The sequence below is a fragment of the Gekko japonicus genome, unplaced genomic scaffold, assembly GCF_001447785.1.
Source record: "Gekko japonicus isolate JY-2015 unplaced genomic scaffold, Gekko_japonicus_V1.1 scaffold1436, whole genome shotgun sequence".
Taxonomy (NCBI): Eukaryota; Metazoa; Chordata; class Lepidosauria; order Squamata; family Gekkonidae; genus Gekko; species Gekko japonicus.
The window spans coordinates 133,104-151,428 of record NW_015171546.1 but is presented as its reverse complement, the minus strand read 5'-3'; the positions used below and the strand labels follow the sequence as shown (position 1 = coordinate 151,428).

At 54.4% G+C, this 18,325-nt stretch overlaps 1 protein-coding gene across 1 annotated transcript in view; it reads left to right on the top strand.

The window, feature by feature from the left end:
• The window catches only part of CALM3 (calmodulin 3 (phosphorylase kinase, delta)), an 11,510-nt gene extending 1,837 nt beyond the window's left edge, over positions 1-9,673 (top strand). The window contains exons 2-6 of the mRNA XM_015419678.1: positions 3,355-3,421; positions 4,819-4,962; positions 5,694-5,800; positions 6,143-6,278; positions 8,094-9,673. Coding sequence (XP_015275164.1) covers positions 3,355-3,421; positions 4,819-4,962; positions 5,694-5,800; positions 6,143-6,278; positions 8,094-8,122 — 483 coding nt within the window. The 3' untranslated portion in view covers positions 8,123-9,673. The remainder of the gene's footprint in view (positions 1-3,354; positions 3,422-4,818; positions 4,963-5,693; positions 5,801-6,142; positions 6,279-8,093) is intronic.
• Positions 9,674-18,325: the final 8,652 nt, after the last annotated feature.

The following is an 18,325-nucleotide window of genomic DNA, read 5'->3' as shown; positions in this document are numbered from 1 at the left end:
GAAAGCAGTTCTGGTTATTTTGGGGGTGAAGGTTTGCGGAGCAGCTGGGAAGCGTGGCTTTTGGAGAAGCAGGAAGTGGATGTGTTTCTGCATTGGAGATCCCAGCATTTGATCGCTGGTTCTGTTCTATCCAGGCCTCGGTTTGCGTACTGGGCTGGGTGACTGGCTTTTGGGTGGGAAGGGAGATGTGTGGGATGGAGAAGCGTCGTCTCCTGTTTGGAAGCTCCTGGATCCTTCTAGCTTTGGCCTCTGCTGCAGTTTCCGGCGCATGGATGACGCGCCGGTTCCTTCATTCCACCGCTGGAGCCTCCCTCAGCCCCTTGCGAGGTGGGAGAGCGTTTCCTGGATTTGCGTTTTCCTCTGTCGGGTCTCGATAATCCGAGCCAGTGGATTAATATTTGCTGGCTAGCTGTCCCTCGCCACGCTAACCTACTTTCCAGAGCATCTCTTTCCCCCCCCCCCCCCCCTGCCACTGAGAAAGGTCCTAAAGGGTGTCCATCTCTTGCTTGGGCTGCTGTTGCCGGAAAGACCTGGTGCTAAAAGGGGGGCGCCTGGATTGCCATTCAGAATGGGCCTCTGCCTCCTGGCGTTCAGTGTGTTGCGTTGGGTGGGCCATTTCGGTTGCTTTTTTGCAGGCCCTCGTCAAGATAAGGTCGGACATCCTCCATCCGAATTCAAGCCCTTCCTGTAAAGGGAGCTTTCAGCTGTGTCAAATTTGAGCTGTTGGCTCTACTCCCCTCGCCCCACAAAGTGGTCTGAGGTAGCAAATGTGACCCTGCTGTGGCACCGTGTAATCAGACCCTCCCTGACTCCCACCCCTGAATGGCTTGATCATCCTTGTTTTCTCTGTTGGCGCCTCTCCCGCAGCACAGGTTTACCTGTGGAAGGTCCCTTTGGTTTCAGCCGGGAAGGATATTTCCAGAATGTCGGGGAGGGGTGTTGGTGGGGCTGCAGGGGGCTTTCCTCCCTGCCAGGCTGCGCCATTCGGCCTGCTGCAGCCTTGGCAGTCCCCAGGGCCGTCTGCATTTCCCAAGGAGCGGCTCCTCAGCGGTGTCGGGTGTGCCGGATGCCTTCTGCTCTGGCGCGCACACTGTGCTGCAGTGTAGAGGAGCCAGGACTGCGGGGGAGGCCGGAGGCCAAGCCCTCCGTCCCTGGGTGGCGAGGTGGAATGCTACAACAAGCGCACCGTGGTGGGTGCCGGCTGCCTTTCAGACGCTCCCTGGCCAGCACGTGAGCACACAGGAACGGTGCAGGCAGCCTCAGCAAGGCTGAGCCATGGAGGATACGGCAGATTGGCCCTTGGGGTGGTCCCACTGCTGGGGCGAGGAATGTGCCTCCCTCTCTTCACCGTGCACTCTGCTAAGCGCCTTGACCCCGTTGGTGGAAATGAGTGCAAGGCTTTGGGCTGTGGCATGGATTTGCACACTCTTCCTAGCCCATTTTCACCCCCACCACCCCCCACGCACATTTTCCCCACAGCTTTAGTGGTTGGTTCATGGTTACCCAATGAGTGAGGTGGGCCCACATATTCTTAGCGGTATGTCCTGTAACCACTCCATCCCAGTCTTTCTCTTCCACGATAGAATTACGTACCGAAACCAGGAGGCTATTAGAATTATGGCCTTCTGAAACCTTGCTGTGTTTGGGGAGGTCGTAGTACCCCGAGCGTCACTGCACAGTGCAAGGTGACCGGTTCCTTCCCCCGAGAATTTCCCAGAATCGGCACAAGGGAGACAAAGGGATGGAGACTCCGACTGGGATCAGGTTTCTCCAAAGGCTGTGGGGTCCCAGTCAATGTTCCCTCTAGGCTGTAGAGTCTTGTGAGCAAACATTCTACTTCGTGAGCTTCTGGCATTCAAGTTGTAAGCGAGTGACTTGGCTACTGCATAAATTAGTTTGCTCTGGAGCCATCCTTCCTGAGCGAAGATGAAAACGTGTGAGCTGGAGGCTAAAAACTGTGAGCTAGCTCACACTAACTCAGCTTAGAGGGAACATTGGTCCCAGTTGAAGTGAGTCAGTAATGTGGTGTCGCCACCTCTCTTTTAGATCCAAGGGAGAGAAGTGGTGTTCTAAGTACTGCTCTAAGGGCCGCACGACACACGTTTCGAAGAATCATGGAATGTTAGAGTTGGAAGGGACCTTGCAGGTCATCTAGTCCAACCCCCTGCACTCTGCTGGAGCAGAGCCGAAAGATAGCCCTACAAAATACCCAAAAGATGGCCGTCCAGCCTCCGCTTGAAAACGTCCAGCGTTTCTGGGGGAATTTAGAAATGGGTGCCCGGCAGGGGCTGATCTTGGATTGTCCTCGTCCCCACCCCGGGGCCCTGAAGCCATAATAATGACGGGTGGGGTTTGCATATCAGTCCCATCGCAGCAAAGGATGAGGCATCTTTGGAGAAACCCAATGGGTGGTTTTGTTCCCGGCCTGACTTGGCTGTGCTTGGGAGAGGATTTCCCCTAGCTGACACTGGTCTAGTGACCCGAGGGCTTTCTGCAGTCCCAGCCTCGTGGCCTCGGTGCTCCTGCAGCGGCGCGAGCCCTTGGCTGGTCTCCTCATGCTTTTGCCACTCCTTGATCGTTGCCTTTTTTTGTTTTGGGGCAGCCAACCGAATGAGGTAGTTGAGCGTGGGGGGGGGGGAGCCCCCTACCCCATCAGCAATCACTCCAGTTTGTTCTTGTCTCCTTGTCAGTGCTCTTGCCTAACAGTATCTGAAGGCAGAGGGGTGTGGCGGTTGTTCAGGTCGCTTGGCGGAAGGGTGAGAAATGACAGGTCAGCGCAGGGCGGCAAGTGACAAAAAGGAGCAGCCAGTGGCTGGGTGGAACTGAGCGGGAGATGAGCAGGCACGTGCAGATGGTGCAGGTGGGCTCTCCAGGTGTAGTTCTGTCCTGATTCCTCCTGGCAATGGACCCTTGTCACTCAAAGCTCCTTGCGAGTAATCGTAGCCTCGGCTGAGGCGGCGGAAGCCGCCTCCCAAAAGCGGTTTCCACTCTTGAGGATATTTCGTTTTATTCCTCACAACGGCTCTGCGAGGTAGGGTTGGCTGCCTGCATGGTGATGGCCCCAAATCCGGCCCTCGCAGCTGGAGAGCCTCGGCAGGCCCAGGGAGCCTGTGATCCGGCCCCGCAGCCTTCCAGCTTTCGCCCTCGCAGGCACCACGAATAGGAGGTTAGTAAGTCCCTAGGAGAGACTGACATGCACGTCTGCTGGACAGCCCTCATCCTGGTGCGTTCAGAGACCAGCAGGGCTTTGCCGTTTCTGCCTCTCTGTCAGCATGTCTGGACTGAGGGGTTTCTTCCTGGGAGTTGGTGTCATTTGCAGGAGGTTGGCAGAAAAGATCTTGGGGGTCGAACCAGGGTGTGACCGTGACTCTCCTTTTGCATCTCTTTCAGGCTGACCAGCTTACTGAAGAGCAAATCGCAGGTGAGACTCTTCTCTCTCCCCCCCCCCCTCTTGTGTCTGGTGGTTTTGACAGCGTGTGGGCAGCAGAGGCTGATCTCAGATCTCGGCGAAGTCCCAGAACGTATAAAAGAGGGAAGGAGACTGTTTCTGATTACCCCAGAATGAGCATAAGGAAGAACTTGCTTGGCTGGTATTGACCTTTAAAATCCTATATGGCCAGGGTTCGACATACCTGCGGGACCGCCTTTCCCTGTATATACCCCAGCGAGCACTACGGTCAGGAACACAACATCAACTGACCGTTCCTGGCCCTAAGGACGCTAGGCTTGCGGCCACCAGGGCCAGGGCCTTTTCAGTGGCGGCTCAACACTGGTGGAATGAGCTCCCGAAAGAGATCAGGGCCCTGCGGGACCTTTTGCAGTTCCACAGAGCCTGTAAGACGGAGCTCTTCCACCAGGCTTTTAATTAGGAGCCGCCACTCCACCACTACCAATATCCGTGGTTTTGGGTCAGCTCTAGGGGGGGGTTTGCGTTATATCATCGCACCAAGCTGAAGATCACCGATGCCGATGAAAATTGTGAATACGCCATCTGAATCATTCGAAGATTACCATCAAAAGAGTACTATCATTAGCACTTTAGTTGTTAATTGTTGGATTGCTTTTAATGTTGTTGTTGATTTAAGTTGTTTAAATTTTGTATATGGTTTATGGTGCAGGGTACCATAAACAAGCTGCGGTGGCTCAAGTGGTTAAGACGTTGAACTGCAGGCTGTGGAAGGTCGGTAGTTCAACAGTTTGAGACCCGAGTGTGCCGCATGACGGAGTGAGCTCCCATCTCTAGTTCCAGCTCCTGCCAACCTAGCAGTTCGAAAGCAGGAAATTGCAAGTAGATAAATAGGTACCGGTTCGGTGGGAAGGAACAGCATTCCGTGCGCCTCGGTGTTTAGTCATGCCGGCCACATGACCACGGAGACGTCTTCGGACAGCGCTGGCTCTTCGGCTTTGAAACGGAGATGAGCACTGCAACCTTAGAGTCAGATTCGACTGGCTTTCGAGCAAGGGAGACCTTTACCTTTACTTTTTACCAATTAGTGTAAGCCGCCCTGAGCAGACTTCCTTTCATTCTTGTGACACAGGTTGTTTTGTCAGCTGTTGGCATGAGGGGGGGGGTAGCTACAGAAGCCCATTCCTAGCTAAAGCTGCCAGCTTCAAATTTTGAGGCACACGAAGCTTGTTTACCTGCGTCCACTTCAGGGAAGTGTTTCACCTCCTCAAGCGATGAAAGTGTTAAAGAGCTGATAACATCGCTAGAGTCCCTCTCTCCCAAGAACTCTTGATGGGCAAGAAACCTGCACGACTGTCCGTTCCAGCGGGTGGCTTCTGCCTGGCTTCTAACACCCCCTGTTCTCCCTCCAGAATTCAAGGAGGCCTTCTCCCTCTTCGACAAGGACGGGGACGGCACCATCACCACTAAGGAGCTCGGCACCGTGATGCGGTCTCTGGGGCAGAACCCGACCGAGGCAGAGTTGCAGGACATGATCAACGAGGTAGATGCAGATGGTGAGTGACTCTGACATTTGGGGGGGGGGGACCCCCCTCGGATTCTGCACCACACAACAAACGCAGCCCGTGCATGGGTTCAAACAGATACTTGAGACAGAATAATTCTTTTGGGCTGGTTCGTGTTGGAGAGAACCAGCCAGAGACGTTGGCTTATTAGCGCATGAAGTCTGCTCCGCAGTAGAGTCTCTTCCTTAGGAGAAGAGTCAGCCCCTTTGGTAGAGCCAGGCTAATGAATGTGGTGGGAACGACAGAGGGGACTGGGATGGGTTGGACACTGCCGAGCCAGCAGCGGCAGTGCCTGGGCAGCTGAGAGTCCCTGTCAAAAGCGGCACCCAGTCTCCTGGGGCTTGCAAAAGGTCCGGCTGGACTCCCGGGGCACCCCGGGCTTGATTCGACCATCCTGCGTGATCCCAGGCGGGGCGTGCCCGAGCAAGCTCAGATCGCAGTGGCAGATTGATTGGAGGTCCCCTGCAACGAGCGGCGCCTTTGATGCATAGGCCAGGCCCAGAGCATCCTCACAGTCCTCCATGATCAGAGTAAGCGAACCGCAAAGGGGCCAGGCCCGTTCCTGTCGACGTCATGAGCCTCCGCATCTTCATCGGCCCTTGAGAGCGTGGAGATTAAATCCCCTTCCGATGAGTCGAGGCTCGCTTGGTCCCAAGGACTGGCCGTCCCCGGGACTTCCATCTGCCAGCGCCGGCTCGCCGACGCCGATGCCTCTTTTCCAGGGAACGGCACCATTGACTTCCCCGAGTTCCTGACCATGATGGCGCGAAAGATGAAGGACACAGACAGCGAGGAGGAAATCCGGGAGGCCTTCAGAGTGTTTGATAAGGACGGAAACGGCTACATCAGCACAGCTGAGTTGCGCCACGTGATGACAAACCTCGGGGAGAAGCTGACGGACGAGGAGGTGGACTTGGTTCCCCCCCAGCCGGGGGGCCCCACCCTTGCTGCCCCGGGGGGGGGGAGCCAGCCTCCGCACATTCGGTGGTTCCTGGCAGAGGCGCAGCCTTCTGTGATGGAGGCAGCTGGCCCCCCGATGCTCCTGCACCTGCCGTGGAGTGGAGGAGTGTCAGGCTGGGCTCTTTGCTTTCGAGGAAGAAGCGGGCGCCACCGAGGACACTGGTGGGCCCATTAGGGTTCACCGCCTTAAACGACACTCCTCTGCTCCCAGGACGGAAACGGCTACATCAGTGCAGCTGAGTTGCGCCACGTGATGACAAACCTCGGGGAGAAGCTGACGGACGAGGAGGTGGACGAGATGATACGGGAGGCGGATATCGACGGGGACGGGCAGGTCAACTATGAAGGTGAGTGGGCGGAGGCCGGAGAGGCTCGCTGCCCGCTGCGTTCAGCGTTGCGACGGAGTCTAACGTCCCGAGGCTTTGCCAAACAAAAGACACGAGGAACAAAACTTTGGGGCTTTGAGGATCACCCATGTACCAAGCTTCAGGTTCCTCAGGTTCATACAAGTGCTTGTTAGGCTTTTGAATCCCGCACTTTGTAGGCAGGAGAGACGGCTCAGCCGCCCGGTTTCAGCTCTGAGCCATGTGGAAATACCCTCCTGAGTCAGCAAGTGAGGCTGAAGCCTCGAGCGAACGGGTTTAGAGGCTGTGGCGTTGAGTCAGCTGAAACAGCACAACACAGCAAGCCAGCTGTTGCGAGGCAGCTTGGGGTTGTGGTGAAGTGCGCAGACTCTAATCTGGGAGAACCGGGTTTGATTCCCCACCCCTCCACTCGCAGCTGCCGGATGACCTTGGGCAAGCCATCCTTCTGTCAGAGCTGTTCGCTCAAGGGCAGTTCTGCAGAGAGCTCTCTCAGCCCCGCCCACCTCCCAGGGTGCCTGTTGTGGGGAGGGGAAGGGAAAGGAGGGTGTAAGCTCCTCTGAGACTCCTTCGGGGAGTGAAGGGCGGGGTATCAATCCAATCTTTTCTTCTTCAGAACTCTGTGTCAGGCTGGATGTTAGCATAAAAAGGAAAACCCACCCTCCAGTTATTGCAGGGGCGGTTACGGTCAGATTGCACCCATGGCTGTTGGGGTCAGGAGAGCATTGTGTCTGGAGTGCAGGCCTTTTGTCGTTGCCCATGTAGCCCAACGAAGAGTCCTGAGAACTGGAAAGTTTCTATAATAATGTGTTAACTTTGGTTGGATTTTGCTGTGGATCAGCACAGGCATCTGCATCCTTAACCAGCTAGTTTGCCAGCCTGCGTTGGGTACATTGAACAGAACCAAATCCCGCTACGTCCTTCTGTTCCCCCCCCCCTTTTTTTTTTGAAGGGCGGAAGTGGGCCTTCACTCTTACCAGTTGTTGGTAGTGTGGCTCCTGACGCAGGCCTCAATTTGCAATCTGAGTGGCCGTTCAGCATGCCTGTCATCTGTCATTTCCCCTCCCACCTTTTTTGCTTCACTCACAGCCTTACTTTATGGAAGGATGTTTGTATGTTGCTTTTCCGTAATGTTAGACCGACGGCGGCTTTCAGTAAAAAAAACTGCAGTGCAAACCCTCCTAGAGAGCCAGTTTGGTATAGTGGTTAAGTGGTTCGACTAATTTGGGAGAACCGGGTTTGATTCCCCCACTCTTCCACTTGCACCTGGCTGGATGACCTTAGGCAAGCCGTAGTTCTGATAAGAGCTGTCCTTGAAAAAGAGCAGTTTCTGTCAGAGCTCTCTCAGCCCCACCTACCTCACAAGGGTGTCTGTTGTGGGGAGGGGAAGGGAAAGGAGTTTGTCAGCCGCTCTGAGACTCCTTCCGGTAGTGAAGGGCGGGGTATAAATCCAATCTCCTCTCCTCCTCCTCTCCTGGATCATTCCTGAATTGAACGGAAGCGTAGTGACGTCCCCGTGCAGGAAAATCTGACTGGCATTTTTTGGGAGATAAATACGTGCCCAGGGGCAGGAGGTCCTTCCCGGGAGGGATAATCCAATTAGAGCCACCCGTACGACAGTGTCATCCAATACAGAAGCCAACCAGCCTAAAAACGAAACACAAATTAAACTGGGTTGAATAGTGAGGGGTGGGGAATAGACATTTACTGGGGATCTCCTTGCAGTACAGAAGGGTGGGCGGCCTCTCGGCGGAACCCCCCCCCGACTCATTGGCTCTCTCTGGCCTGTGTCTCTTCCAGAGTTTGTGCAGATGATGACCGCAAAGTGAGGCCTGCAGAGCGGGCAGCTGGCGATGCCCAATTCTCCTTCGATACTTTTTTCTCCGACACACTCTCTTACTTAAGTAACCTGGTTCTCTAAGCAAACAATCGGCTGTGGAATAAAATCTGACCAAGCAATTAAAGAAAGAAAGAAAACCTTCCCAAGCTGCATGATTGCACGCTCTCCCTCCCCTTGCTCTTCCTCCCTTCCTCCTCCTCTTCCTCCCGGTGCCTCCCCTTAACATCCCGAAGGAAACCCCCCCCCAGCCTTGTGGATGTCTTTGTTTCCATCGGGTCTTCTGTTCGGCAGTCAGTGCTGGCCCCTCTCCCGGGGCGCCGAGTCTTTCTCTCTCTCTCAAGAATCCACACGATGGGGTGGAGACGAGCGCAAAACCCTTCTTTAATCGTGTTGCATGCGTCTGGCAGTGTGGTCGTGCGCATCGGCCCGGCGGTCGCCACCAGAGGGCTTGCCCCCGCGGAACACCGACCGAGGGGGTACGAGGAAGAAACTGGGGAGGGGGTGTGTGTGTGTCTTAGTTTTTGTGGGGCGGGGGTGGGGGTGCCATCACAAAAAAACCCACTCGGGAGCGCGTAGCCGAAGGTGGATTCCGGAGAGGTCCTATCAAGCGTGCTTTGGGGGAAGAAACCGGGGGAGGGGGTCTCGACAAGGTCCGATTGGCTCTTTAGAAAAACCTATAAAAGCGACCCACCCCCCTCCACCAACAAACCACCTGCAGCTTCGACTTTTTGTCTCCGCTCTTGAACCCTGTATAAATTGTAAATGTCCTTCCAGTTTTCCGAAGCATTTGTGTTCAGACATGAGCTGCTATGTAAATACCTGATGCCGCAGGCCCAGCTAGGGCGCCCGCGTGTGTGGAGATGGCAGACGCTGTGGGTCGGCAGCGGGGGGGGGGTTGGGGGCACGAGGTGGCGCAAAAAGACAGTGAGGCCGCTGCTGAGCGAACGCAGTTGTCTTGCCCAGCGCGCCCCCCCCCCCCCCCCCCCAAGCAAGGCTCTTCTTTTTTTTTGTCGTGGCTCTCGGCTTTCGCGCCTGTCCCTCCGCAGCTTGGCTTGGGCCGTCTGTGCTCTTGATGTCGCTTTCCTTCATCCGCGCCTTCCCTCTCCCTTGCAGCAAACGGCATGAGCTGTAGAATTGGCTTTTCTTTTCTTATTCCCCCCCCCCTCTCTCCACGTTCTGTTTTTTAATTGACGACGACGACAACAAAAACACGCAAAGGTCTTGGAGGGGAAACTGAAACCAGCAGCAGAATTTCCCTGAATACCGGGTGAATGAAGAGTGCTTTGGCGCGCAGTCGGCAGATGGATTGGACCCACGCCGCCTCGGTTTTATTTTTTCCGCCCCCGGTCTTTCTGCACCCCCGGCGTGAGCTGGTGGTTGGAAGGGGGTCTTTTCTCGCCTTGAGAGCTTGGAAAGGAGTTGGGGCGTGGGGGAGAAGGTTGGAACAAGGGTGTCCTTGAAAGCAGGTGGTGTTGTGTTCAGTTCAAGCTGTGAAAATAAAAATTATATCAATGTTTTCCAATAAAATGCAGTGACTACCTGAAACGGCTGGTGTGGCTTTGAACTGGCGGCCCCCTCACTGGGCTTTCCTGGCTTGTTTTATGACTTAAATTGCCCCCCCCCCCCTTCGCTCTGTCCTTGGGGAGAGCACAGCACCTTTGGAAAGCAAAGGTGTAGCAGCTTCCCGCTGAGCAGCTGATGAGGAAACCTCCATCTGGTTCCCCCTGAACCCGGATGCCAAGATCGTGCGTGACGTTGGCCAGCTGCTTAACGTCAATTTGCCGCTTCAGATGATCGACGATTCATATGCCGACATCTGGATTGTCATATGCTAGCAACGGGCCTTCAACGTAAGCCAAGACGTAAGTCCGTCTGCCATCCCCGCACGTAGTGTGCAGGCAAGGATCGGATCTGCTTTTCTCAAAGTCCTCCTGGAGTGGCCTGTCATTCAGGTCGCCTGTAAAAATGCAGTCTCTGAACGGAAGAAGCCGAAGCTGCCCCGACTCCCGCGGGAGTAAATCACATCAAACAGCGGGGATAACATTGCAGGGCTACCTGACAGGAACAAATGTCGTGAAATGCTGGATAAGCTTTACGTTGCCACGTCCATCAGCCAGGCATTAGTACCGCGGTGGAACTGCTGGGTCGAAAGGCTGAGAACCCAACTAATAAAAGACTGGAAAGCGGTTAAGGGACTCGTGAGATACCTGAAGGGTGCCGAAACCACCAGCCAATGATAGGCCTGGACTAGTGGTGTACGTGGATGCTGTTCTCAGCCGTGTCAATACCAGCTGGTGGACCTAAATTATTTATTTATTATATTTATACCCCGCCCATCCTGCGACCAGGCTCAGGGCGGCTAACGAGCGGTACAATATACCTAACTGGCATCACCATAAAAGTTTAAAACTACATAAAAATACATTTTAACTCATATCAGCGTTACAAAATTAACAGTTAACAATAAAGTGCTTGCAGTGCTGAAAGGTTAGCTGGCGTACTCTTCAGATCTAAATCCACGTCCGTCCGGTCATCATCCCTTGGGCAAATAGAGGCCTAGCGATACATCTGGGCCAGTCCTAGGTTCCAGAAGTTCAATGGAATCGTTGATGGTAACAGTAGTGGCGGCTCCTATTTGAAGGCCTGGTGGAAGAGCTCCATCTTGCAGGCCCTGCGGTACTGTAAAACCCATTTTGAGTCTCCCGGGGTGCGTGTGCGTAATCCTTTGAACGCCCGACACAGAGTCACTTCTTGGGCTCTGTCACCTCAGAAAGCCCCGTGGGGGCTGCTTTCATTGGGGAGGATGAGGGGCGGTACGGCCAAGTGACAGGCTCGGCATGAGCAGCAACCCTTTTCAGAACAGGTTCCCCTTCTGCCCCGGCCGGTCTTCCAACAGTGGCCGGCCCGGCCTGGGACTTCTTTGTCTCCTAGGGATGTCTGCGCGCTCACCCTCGTTTGTGGTGGACTGTAGTCTGTAGTGAGCAGTCTCCCTAGGAAGGAGCCCAGAGAACCGTCACTCATGCCGCACCTCGAGAGCTGGGCCTGAGCTCCTCTGCCGTGACTCCCAGAGACACTTGGTGCTCCTCACCCTGAGCTGGTGGCAGCGGTGGAATTGCAGGGGGCAGGGCCAGAAGAGCCGGTGAGTGTCTCGGGACAGATGCAGGCAAGAGAAGCCTCCCGAGATGCTAAATTAGTACTTGAGAACATAAGAGAAGCCATGATGGATCAGGCCAATGGCCCACTCAGTCCCAACCCTCTGTGTCACACAGTGGGCAAAAACAGGTGCCACCAGGAGGTCCAGCAGTGGGGCCAGAACACTAGAAGCCCTCCCACTGTTGTCCCCCCCCAAAGCACCGATAATACAGAGCATCACTTGCCCTAGACCTCGTGGCTAATAGCCACTGATGGACCCCTGCTCCATATGTTTATCCAATTCCCTCTTGAAGCCGTCCATGCTGGTAGCCACCGCCGCCACCTGTGGCAGTGAGTTCCATGTGTTCATCACTCTGGGTGAAGAATAAGAAGGACTTCCTTTTATCCGTTCTAACCCGACTGCTCAGCAATTTCATGGAGTGCCCACGAGTTCTTGTCTTGTGAGAAAGGAAGAAAAGGACTTCTTTCTCTGCCTGCTCCATCCATAATCTTGTAAACCTCCAAGCGTGTCGCCCCCCCCTCCGTCATTGTTTCTCCAAGCTAAAGAGTCCCACGTCTTCCAACTTAGTCTACTCTGCTTGAGGGATTCAGAACTTAAGAGCACACAGGGTCCCTCAATTTCCTAGTATTGATTGACAGGGCAGATCACAACAAATCATCCAGCGTCACAGAAAGACAATGATAAGTAGCTCATTAAAGCGGGGTTTAAAAACCGATTGCGCCAGATATTGCACAGTCTCCGATACTGGAGCAGCTGGATTCTGAGTTTGTTTAATCCATTCTTCCCTAATGGAGACCCCAGAGCAGCCTACATCAGTCAGACCAACGCCTGAAGGTGCTTTCTACCGAATCAGACCCTCGGTCGATCAAGGTCAGTATTGCCTACTCAGGCTGGCAGCCGGTCTCCAGGGTGTCAGGTGGAGGTCTTTCCCATCATCTGCCTGGTCCTTTTAACTGGAGATGCCGGGGATTGAACCTGGGACCTTCTGCATGCCAAGCAGGTGCTCTACCACTGAGCCATAGCTCCACTTCATGGCTCTCCAGGGTCTCAGGCTGAGGTCTTTCCCATCCCCTCCTGCCTGGTCCCTTTAACTGGAGATGCCGGGGATTGAACCCGGGATCATCTGCCTGCCAAGCAGAGGCTCTGCCACTGAGCCACAGCCCCACTTCATGGCTCTCCAGGGTCTCAGGCGGAGGTCTTTCCCATCTCCTCCTGCCTGGTCCTTTTAACTGGAGATGCCGGGGATTGAACCTGGAATCTTCTGCCTGCCAAGCAGATGCTCTGCCACTGAGCTACATGGCTTTCCAGGGTCTCAGGTGGAGGTCTTTCCCATCCCCTCCTGCCTGGCCGTTTTAACTGGAGATGCCGGGGACCAAACCTGGGACCTTCTGCATGCCAAGCGGAGGCTCTGCCACGGAGCCGTGGTCCCTTCTCCATTTTATCCTCACAGCCCTGTGAGGCTGAGAATGACAGGCCCAAGACGTTTCCGGGGGGGGGGGGGGGTTGGTCTGCCAGATCACAGTCTAGCCCCCTTGTCACATTGGCTCTTGGCTTGCAAGGCTCAAGCGTGATGGCGACCCCCGTAGGGTTTCCAAGGCAAGAAGACATTCAGAGTTGGTTTGCCATGGCCTGCCTCTGTGTAGCAATTCTGGGCTTCCTTGGCAGTCTCCCCTCCAAGTACTAACCAGGGGCCAACCCTGCTTAACCTTCCAAGATCCGACCAGATCGGACTAGCCTGGGCTGTCCAGGGCATGGATCTATGCGGGACGCAGCCTCCTATTTGTCTCCTTTAAATAGCTGGAAGGCGCTCCCCATCTTGGCCCTTCGGTTTGTGATGCGTGCAGTCCTGCAAACAGGGTCCCCTCTCTATCTGCAAAGCAGTTCCCAGAATTGTGAGTGGTTATAGCCGATGAGCTCCCAGCTTCCTTACCAGAAAGGAAGTTCCGTCCTTGCCTCTTCCTCCCCCCCCCCCCCCCAGTCTTTGTGAGAAGTTTTGAGTGGCCTTGCAGGAGCAGTAGCTATGGTCCTGGTGAAAGAAGGCCTGAGAAATCCTGTGGTCACAAGGGGGCCAGTCTCTGCCCCGAGAGGGAGGGTGGTCATGGGGGCAGTAGGCAGGGGTCATTTCGTAGAAAAAGAGGTGCAGGAGCTCATTAGCATAACTCATTGCATAGGCCACACCCCCTGACATCACTGGAAGTGTGTCAGTAGGCAACGCCCACTGTTCAGGCTCCGCTGGACTGTTGGATTGCTAGCTATTGGGGGGGGACACGTGCAGATCTGTCCTCACAGAGGAGGGAGAGCTTGTAGCTGAATAAAACTTGGTCTTAAAGGTGCCACTGGACTGTTTTGGACCAAGGGGCTGGGGAGGGGGGCTTTGCAGCTTACCTGGCTGCTTCTTGCTCTGACTGAGGGCTGCTGGGAGCAGGAGGTGGGGCTTGTTGCATGTGCCCGTCCCCTGGGCTCTTTACTGCCAGAGCTCCGCTCCTGCAGGAAATTACCCCTGGCAGTAGGTACTAGCATACTGCAGAAGGGGTTAAGAGGGCTGATGTCATTTCCTCTGTAGGCCTTAACCTTCGCTGCCCGCCTTACCGAAGGAGGTGTGTGCTTGCTCCTGGAGTATGAAATTGCTGTGCATTAAAAGCTTAAGAATCTAATGTAGGTTGTAACTTCCAGATCGGGCTCTATTTTTAAATAGCTAGAGTGGCAGAGGAAGCAGCTTCCTCTGCACCCCTCGGTTGGTGCTCCCCCCCCCCCGGCCACTGCTCTAAAGATTAGGGCTCCTGAGCAGCAAAGAAATGAGAGAGGTAGCAGCCGACCTGTCCCCCTATGAAGATGACGGCACTGTTTTCTCCCAAATTTCTGTCTTCTCGATTGACACCAGAGGTACCCTGGAACGCTCAAAGGGTTGTGGTGTAAGTGGAAGAATGGCCTTTGAGGAGGCTGCTCGTCGGGCCTCTGCACGAGTCCCTGCTCTGAGTAGAGATGTGAAGGCCCGGGAAAAATCCGGAAAAAACTGTCGTCCCCCCCCCCCCGCTTTTTTTACTGAAGCCTTTTTTGTTTTTTTCCAAAAAATTGGAAAAAGAAAAGAAAACAATGATTATGGAACGTTTTATTTTAACATGATGAATAAAATATTTTAAGACAAGGTGTTCAAATGTTTTCCAAATCATTTCTAAAAATATGTATGGTATCAGATTGATCTAATTTCTGTGCACTGAGGACAAGCAAGTCCTAGGTTACCGACTGAACTCTCCAATGCAAGAACAAGATGCATTTCTTCCTTTAGGAGGTGCTATTGTCACAAGAAAAGAAAAAGGGTTCAGTTTTGTTTTTGCATGTGGGTGGGTATTCGGTTTGTAATAATTGTTTGGATACACCGTGTTTTTAATAGGCTAGTTGTGATAATTTCATGCCAAGTAAAAATGTCCATAGTCATATTTTATGTTCCTAAAGTGACAGAATGACCTTCAATCTGGAAAAGAAAAAAGGTGCTGATGCAGCATTTGTTTTCAATTTTTCCAAAAATTTCCGTTTCCCCCCAGAAAAAAACTGGGGTTTTCCCCAAGCTTCAAAGTTTCCGGAAATTTTACATCTCTAGCTCTGGGTGTGCCTCCTGATCGAAAGGTGGCGTGGTGGGCGGCCTCCTTGTGGCATGCTCGCGGTCCCTTCGAATGGATTCCTGAGGTGTGACTTCGATGGTCCTGAAGAGAGGTGGGAGTTCTGCGCTGGGACGTGCTTCTCTCCAGGCAAAACAGAGGAGGCAGAGCCCCACTGCAACACCAAAAAGGCTGTGCGAGGAACTGCGGGGGACTCCTAATTCTCAAAAGCCGCTAGAGCAGAGGTCATTTCGCGGGGGATCGCAGGTCCCCTGGGTGAGGTACGGGGGGCAGGGCACATGACGAAGCCCCCTCCCTTGCTTCCGGCCACCCCGCTTCCGGCCCTCATTCAGCCAGGAGGAGGCAGGAGAAGAGGGAGGGTAAGTTGCTTCCTCCCTGCCTCTCCCCACCCCTGCCTGCCTGGGGCCAGGGAGGGCCTTGGCGGGGCTTCCTTGCACTCCCGCCGGCCTTGCAGGTCCACCGCCGGGCCCCTGATGTCAGGGTGTGTGGCATATGCTAATGAGTTATGCTAATGAGTTCCCCTAGCTCTTTTTCTACGAAACGACCCCTGCTCTAGAGGGAGGACTGCAACGAGGATGAGACCGAGCGGGGAAGCTGCCATTCCTCTGAACAGATATCTAAACCAGGGATGTCAACCACAATCCAGGGCGCTTATCCGGCCTGCAAGCAACTGGGCATTGCCTCTGTTGCAAGAAGACAGTCTGTGCATTATGTCCCTGCATGCTGTCCCTGTGCTAATGTGTAAAGGGCGGTGAAAGCGGGAGGGCAGACATCGGGGAGATGCTGTAAGGAGGCACTATAAGAGTGTTAATGTTTTAAGCGTGTTTGTATTTTGAGTTTTTAAAAAAATCGTTATTTGGTTTTGCCTGTGTCCTTTATTAAGTTTATATCTCCGGCAGTGTTCCCTCTAAGCTGAGTTAGTGTGAGCTAGCTCACAGATCTTTAGCCTCCGGCTCACACATTTTTTGCCTTCGCTCCGGAAGGATGGCTCCAGAAGAGGAAACTGATATTTACGCAGGAGCCAAAATCGCTCGCTCACAACTTTAATGCCAGTCACTCACAAAGTAGAATTTTTGCTCACAAGACTCCACAGCTCAGAGGGAACATTGATCTCCGGTACCTGGCGTTGTGTTTTATGGCACACCTGGCCCGGCCGGACAAAGTCACATTTGTGGTCAGATCCAGCCCTCCTAACAAATGAGCCCGACAGCTCTGGTCGAAACTCTTTGAAAAATCAAATTTAACCCGCTCCCTGAGCTGATGTTGTCTGAAGCCAGGCCACCGTCATAGCCTGAAGTGGGCAGCCGTGTTGGTCTGAAGCCGCAGAACAAAGCCTTGAATCCAGCGGCACCTTTGAAGACCAACAAAGCCTAGTTAAACTTTGTTGGTCTTCAGAGGTGCCACTGGACTCAGACTTTGCAAAACAGTCATAGGTAAAGGTAAAGGTTCCCCTTGCTTGAAAGCCAGTCGAGTCTGACTCTAGGGTTGCGGTGCTCATCTCCGTTTCCAAGCCGAAGAGCCAGCGCTGTCCAAAGACGTTTCCGTGGTCATGTGGCCGGCATGACTCAACACCGAGGCGCACGGAACGCTGTTCCCTTCCCACCGAAGCGGTACCTATTTATCTACTTGCAATTTCTTGCTTTCAAACTGCTAGGCTGGCAGGAGCTGGAACCGGAGACGGGAGCTCACTCAGTCAGGCGGCACACTCGGGTCTCGAACTGCTGAACTACCGACCTTCCACAGCCTGCAGTTCGGCGTCTTAACCCCTTGAGCCACCGCAGCTCCCTAGCCGTTCATTATTGTTCTTCTGATTCTCCCCCCCCCCCCCCCCAAAAAAAAGGTTTTCTTCCAGAAGGTAAACCCAGCTTCATGTCCCTGGGGCAAGGCTGCAGAAGAAGCTTTTTCAACCTGTCTGGTTAAAGGCAGGGAAGTCGAGTGCGACCTGTGGCGGTGGGAGCAGGGAGGCGAAAGCTGGGGACCCGAATCCCTGGAGGAGCTGCACTGACCCCCGAGGACCGCAGAGGGAGCCAGAGACCAAGGAAAAGAGAGGTGTGGGTTTCCTGAGACGACTTTCTCATTCCATTCAGAGAGGCAGGTTTTTATGTTTCTTAGGGTTCCCCCCCCCCCCTAAAAAAAGCCGGAGGTGCAACCTGACCCCAGCTTGACTGAGCGTCATTTTCTTCACCCCCACCTGGTTGGCGCTCTAGGCGGGATGTGGAGAAAGAGACCTTAAGACCAGGGCCTGAATTACTTAACACAACAGCACAAGGAAGGCCTCTGGGACACTTGAAAGCCTGCATGCTGATGTGGATTTGGGTCGGTTTTAATAAGACTTTTTGCACGGGAGCAACGTGCGGGCTCACCTCGGTCATTCGGCGAGTCCTGACTCTGAATCCTCCCTCCAGCTTTTCCAGCTAAAGCCGCTTGGCAGGGACGGACGTTCAGTTCAGCATCCAGCACAGCACGACTGGTTATGCCACGGGTCCCCGACGTGGCGCCCCTGGGCGCCCACCAGCACCTTTTCTTTGCACCTGCGAGTGTTTCTAGAAAGAGAGGTGGGGCCAGATGGAGCTCTCGCCCAGTAGGGCTTCTGATTGGCCCCTGGAGGTTTGATGGGCTGTACACATTGTTTCAGATGCAGCTGCCACTACCAGTGTTCCCTCTAAGCTGAGTTAGTGTGAGCCAGCTCACAGTTTTTTAGCCTCCGGCTCACACATTTTTGTCTCGGCTCAGGAAGGAGGGCTCCAGAGCAAACTGATTCATGCAGCGGCCAAATCGCTGGCTCACAACTTTAATGCCAGTGGCTCACAAAGTCGAGTTTTCCCTCACAAGACTCCCCAGCTCAGAGGGAGCGTGACAGTGCTTGTTTTAGTCTCTCTCACTCCTCTCCCCCAGTGTGTTTACTCCTTTTCTCCCCTGCAGCCGGGCTTCCCCGGTGTGCGTGCGACTGCCTCCAGCGGCAGCCGCTTCCCGGTTGCACCCACCACCCTGTGTCCAAATCCCTAAGATGCCCACGGGCTCGAAAAGGTCAGGGACCCCTGGGTTAAGGAACCTGACGGAGGTGTGTGTGTGCAGGGATCGAGTCTGTATGCATCTCCATCTCCTCCGGGTGGCGGGAGGGCTGGGGACGGCTCCCCCTGTCCAAAATGCCCCCCCCGTGCCGTGGTCCTGCGGCTTGTGTCTTGTTCCTCTTTCAGAGGGAAAGCCTCCAAGCTGCGGTTGGCGAAAAGGACGGTGAGGGGAGCCACTTCCCTCTGCAAGATGAGACAGGACGGTGGACGGGAAGTGGGGAACCCAGCCTCCGCCTTCCTTCTTAGCCCTTTCACCCCAGGCCCTTGCAGAAGCGGGAGTGTTTGGCTGCCCGCTCACTTTTCAGATGATTCCTTTATGTGCACCGTCTCTGCTTTGTCCCGGTGACAGG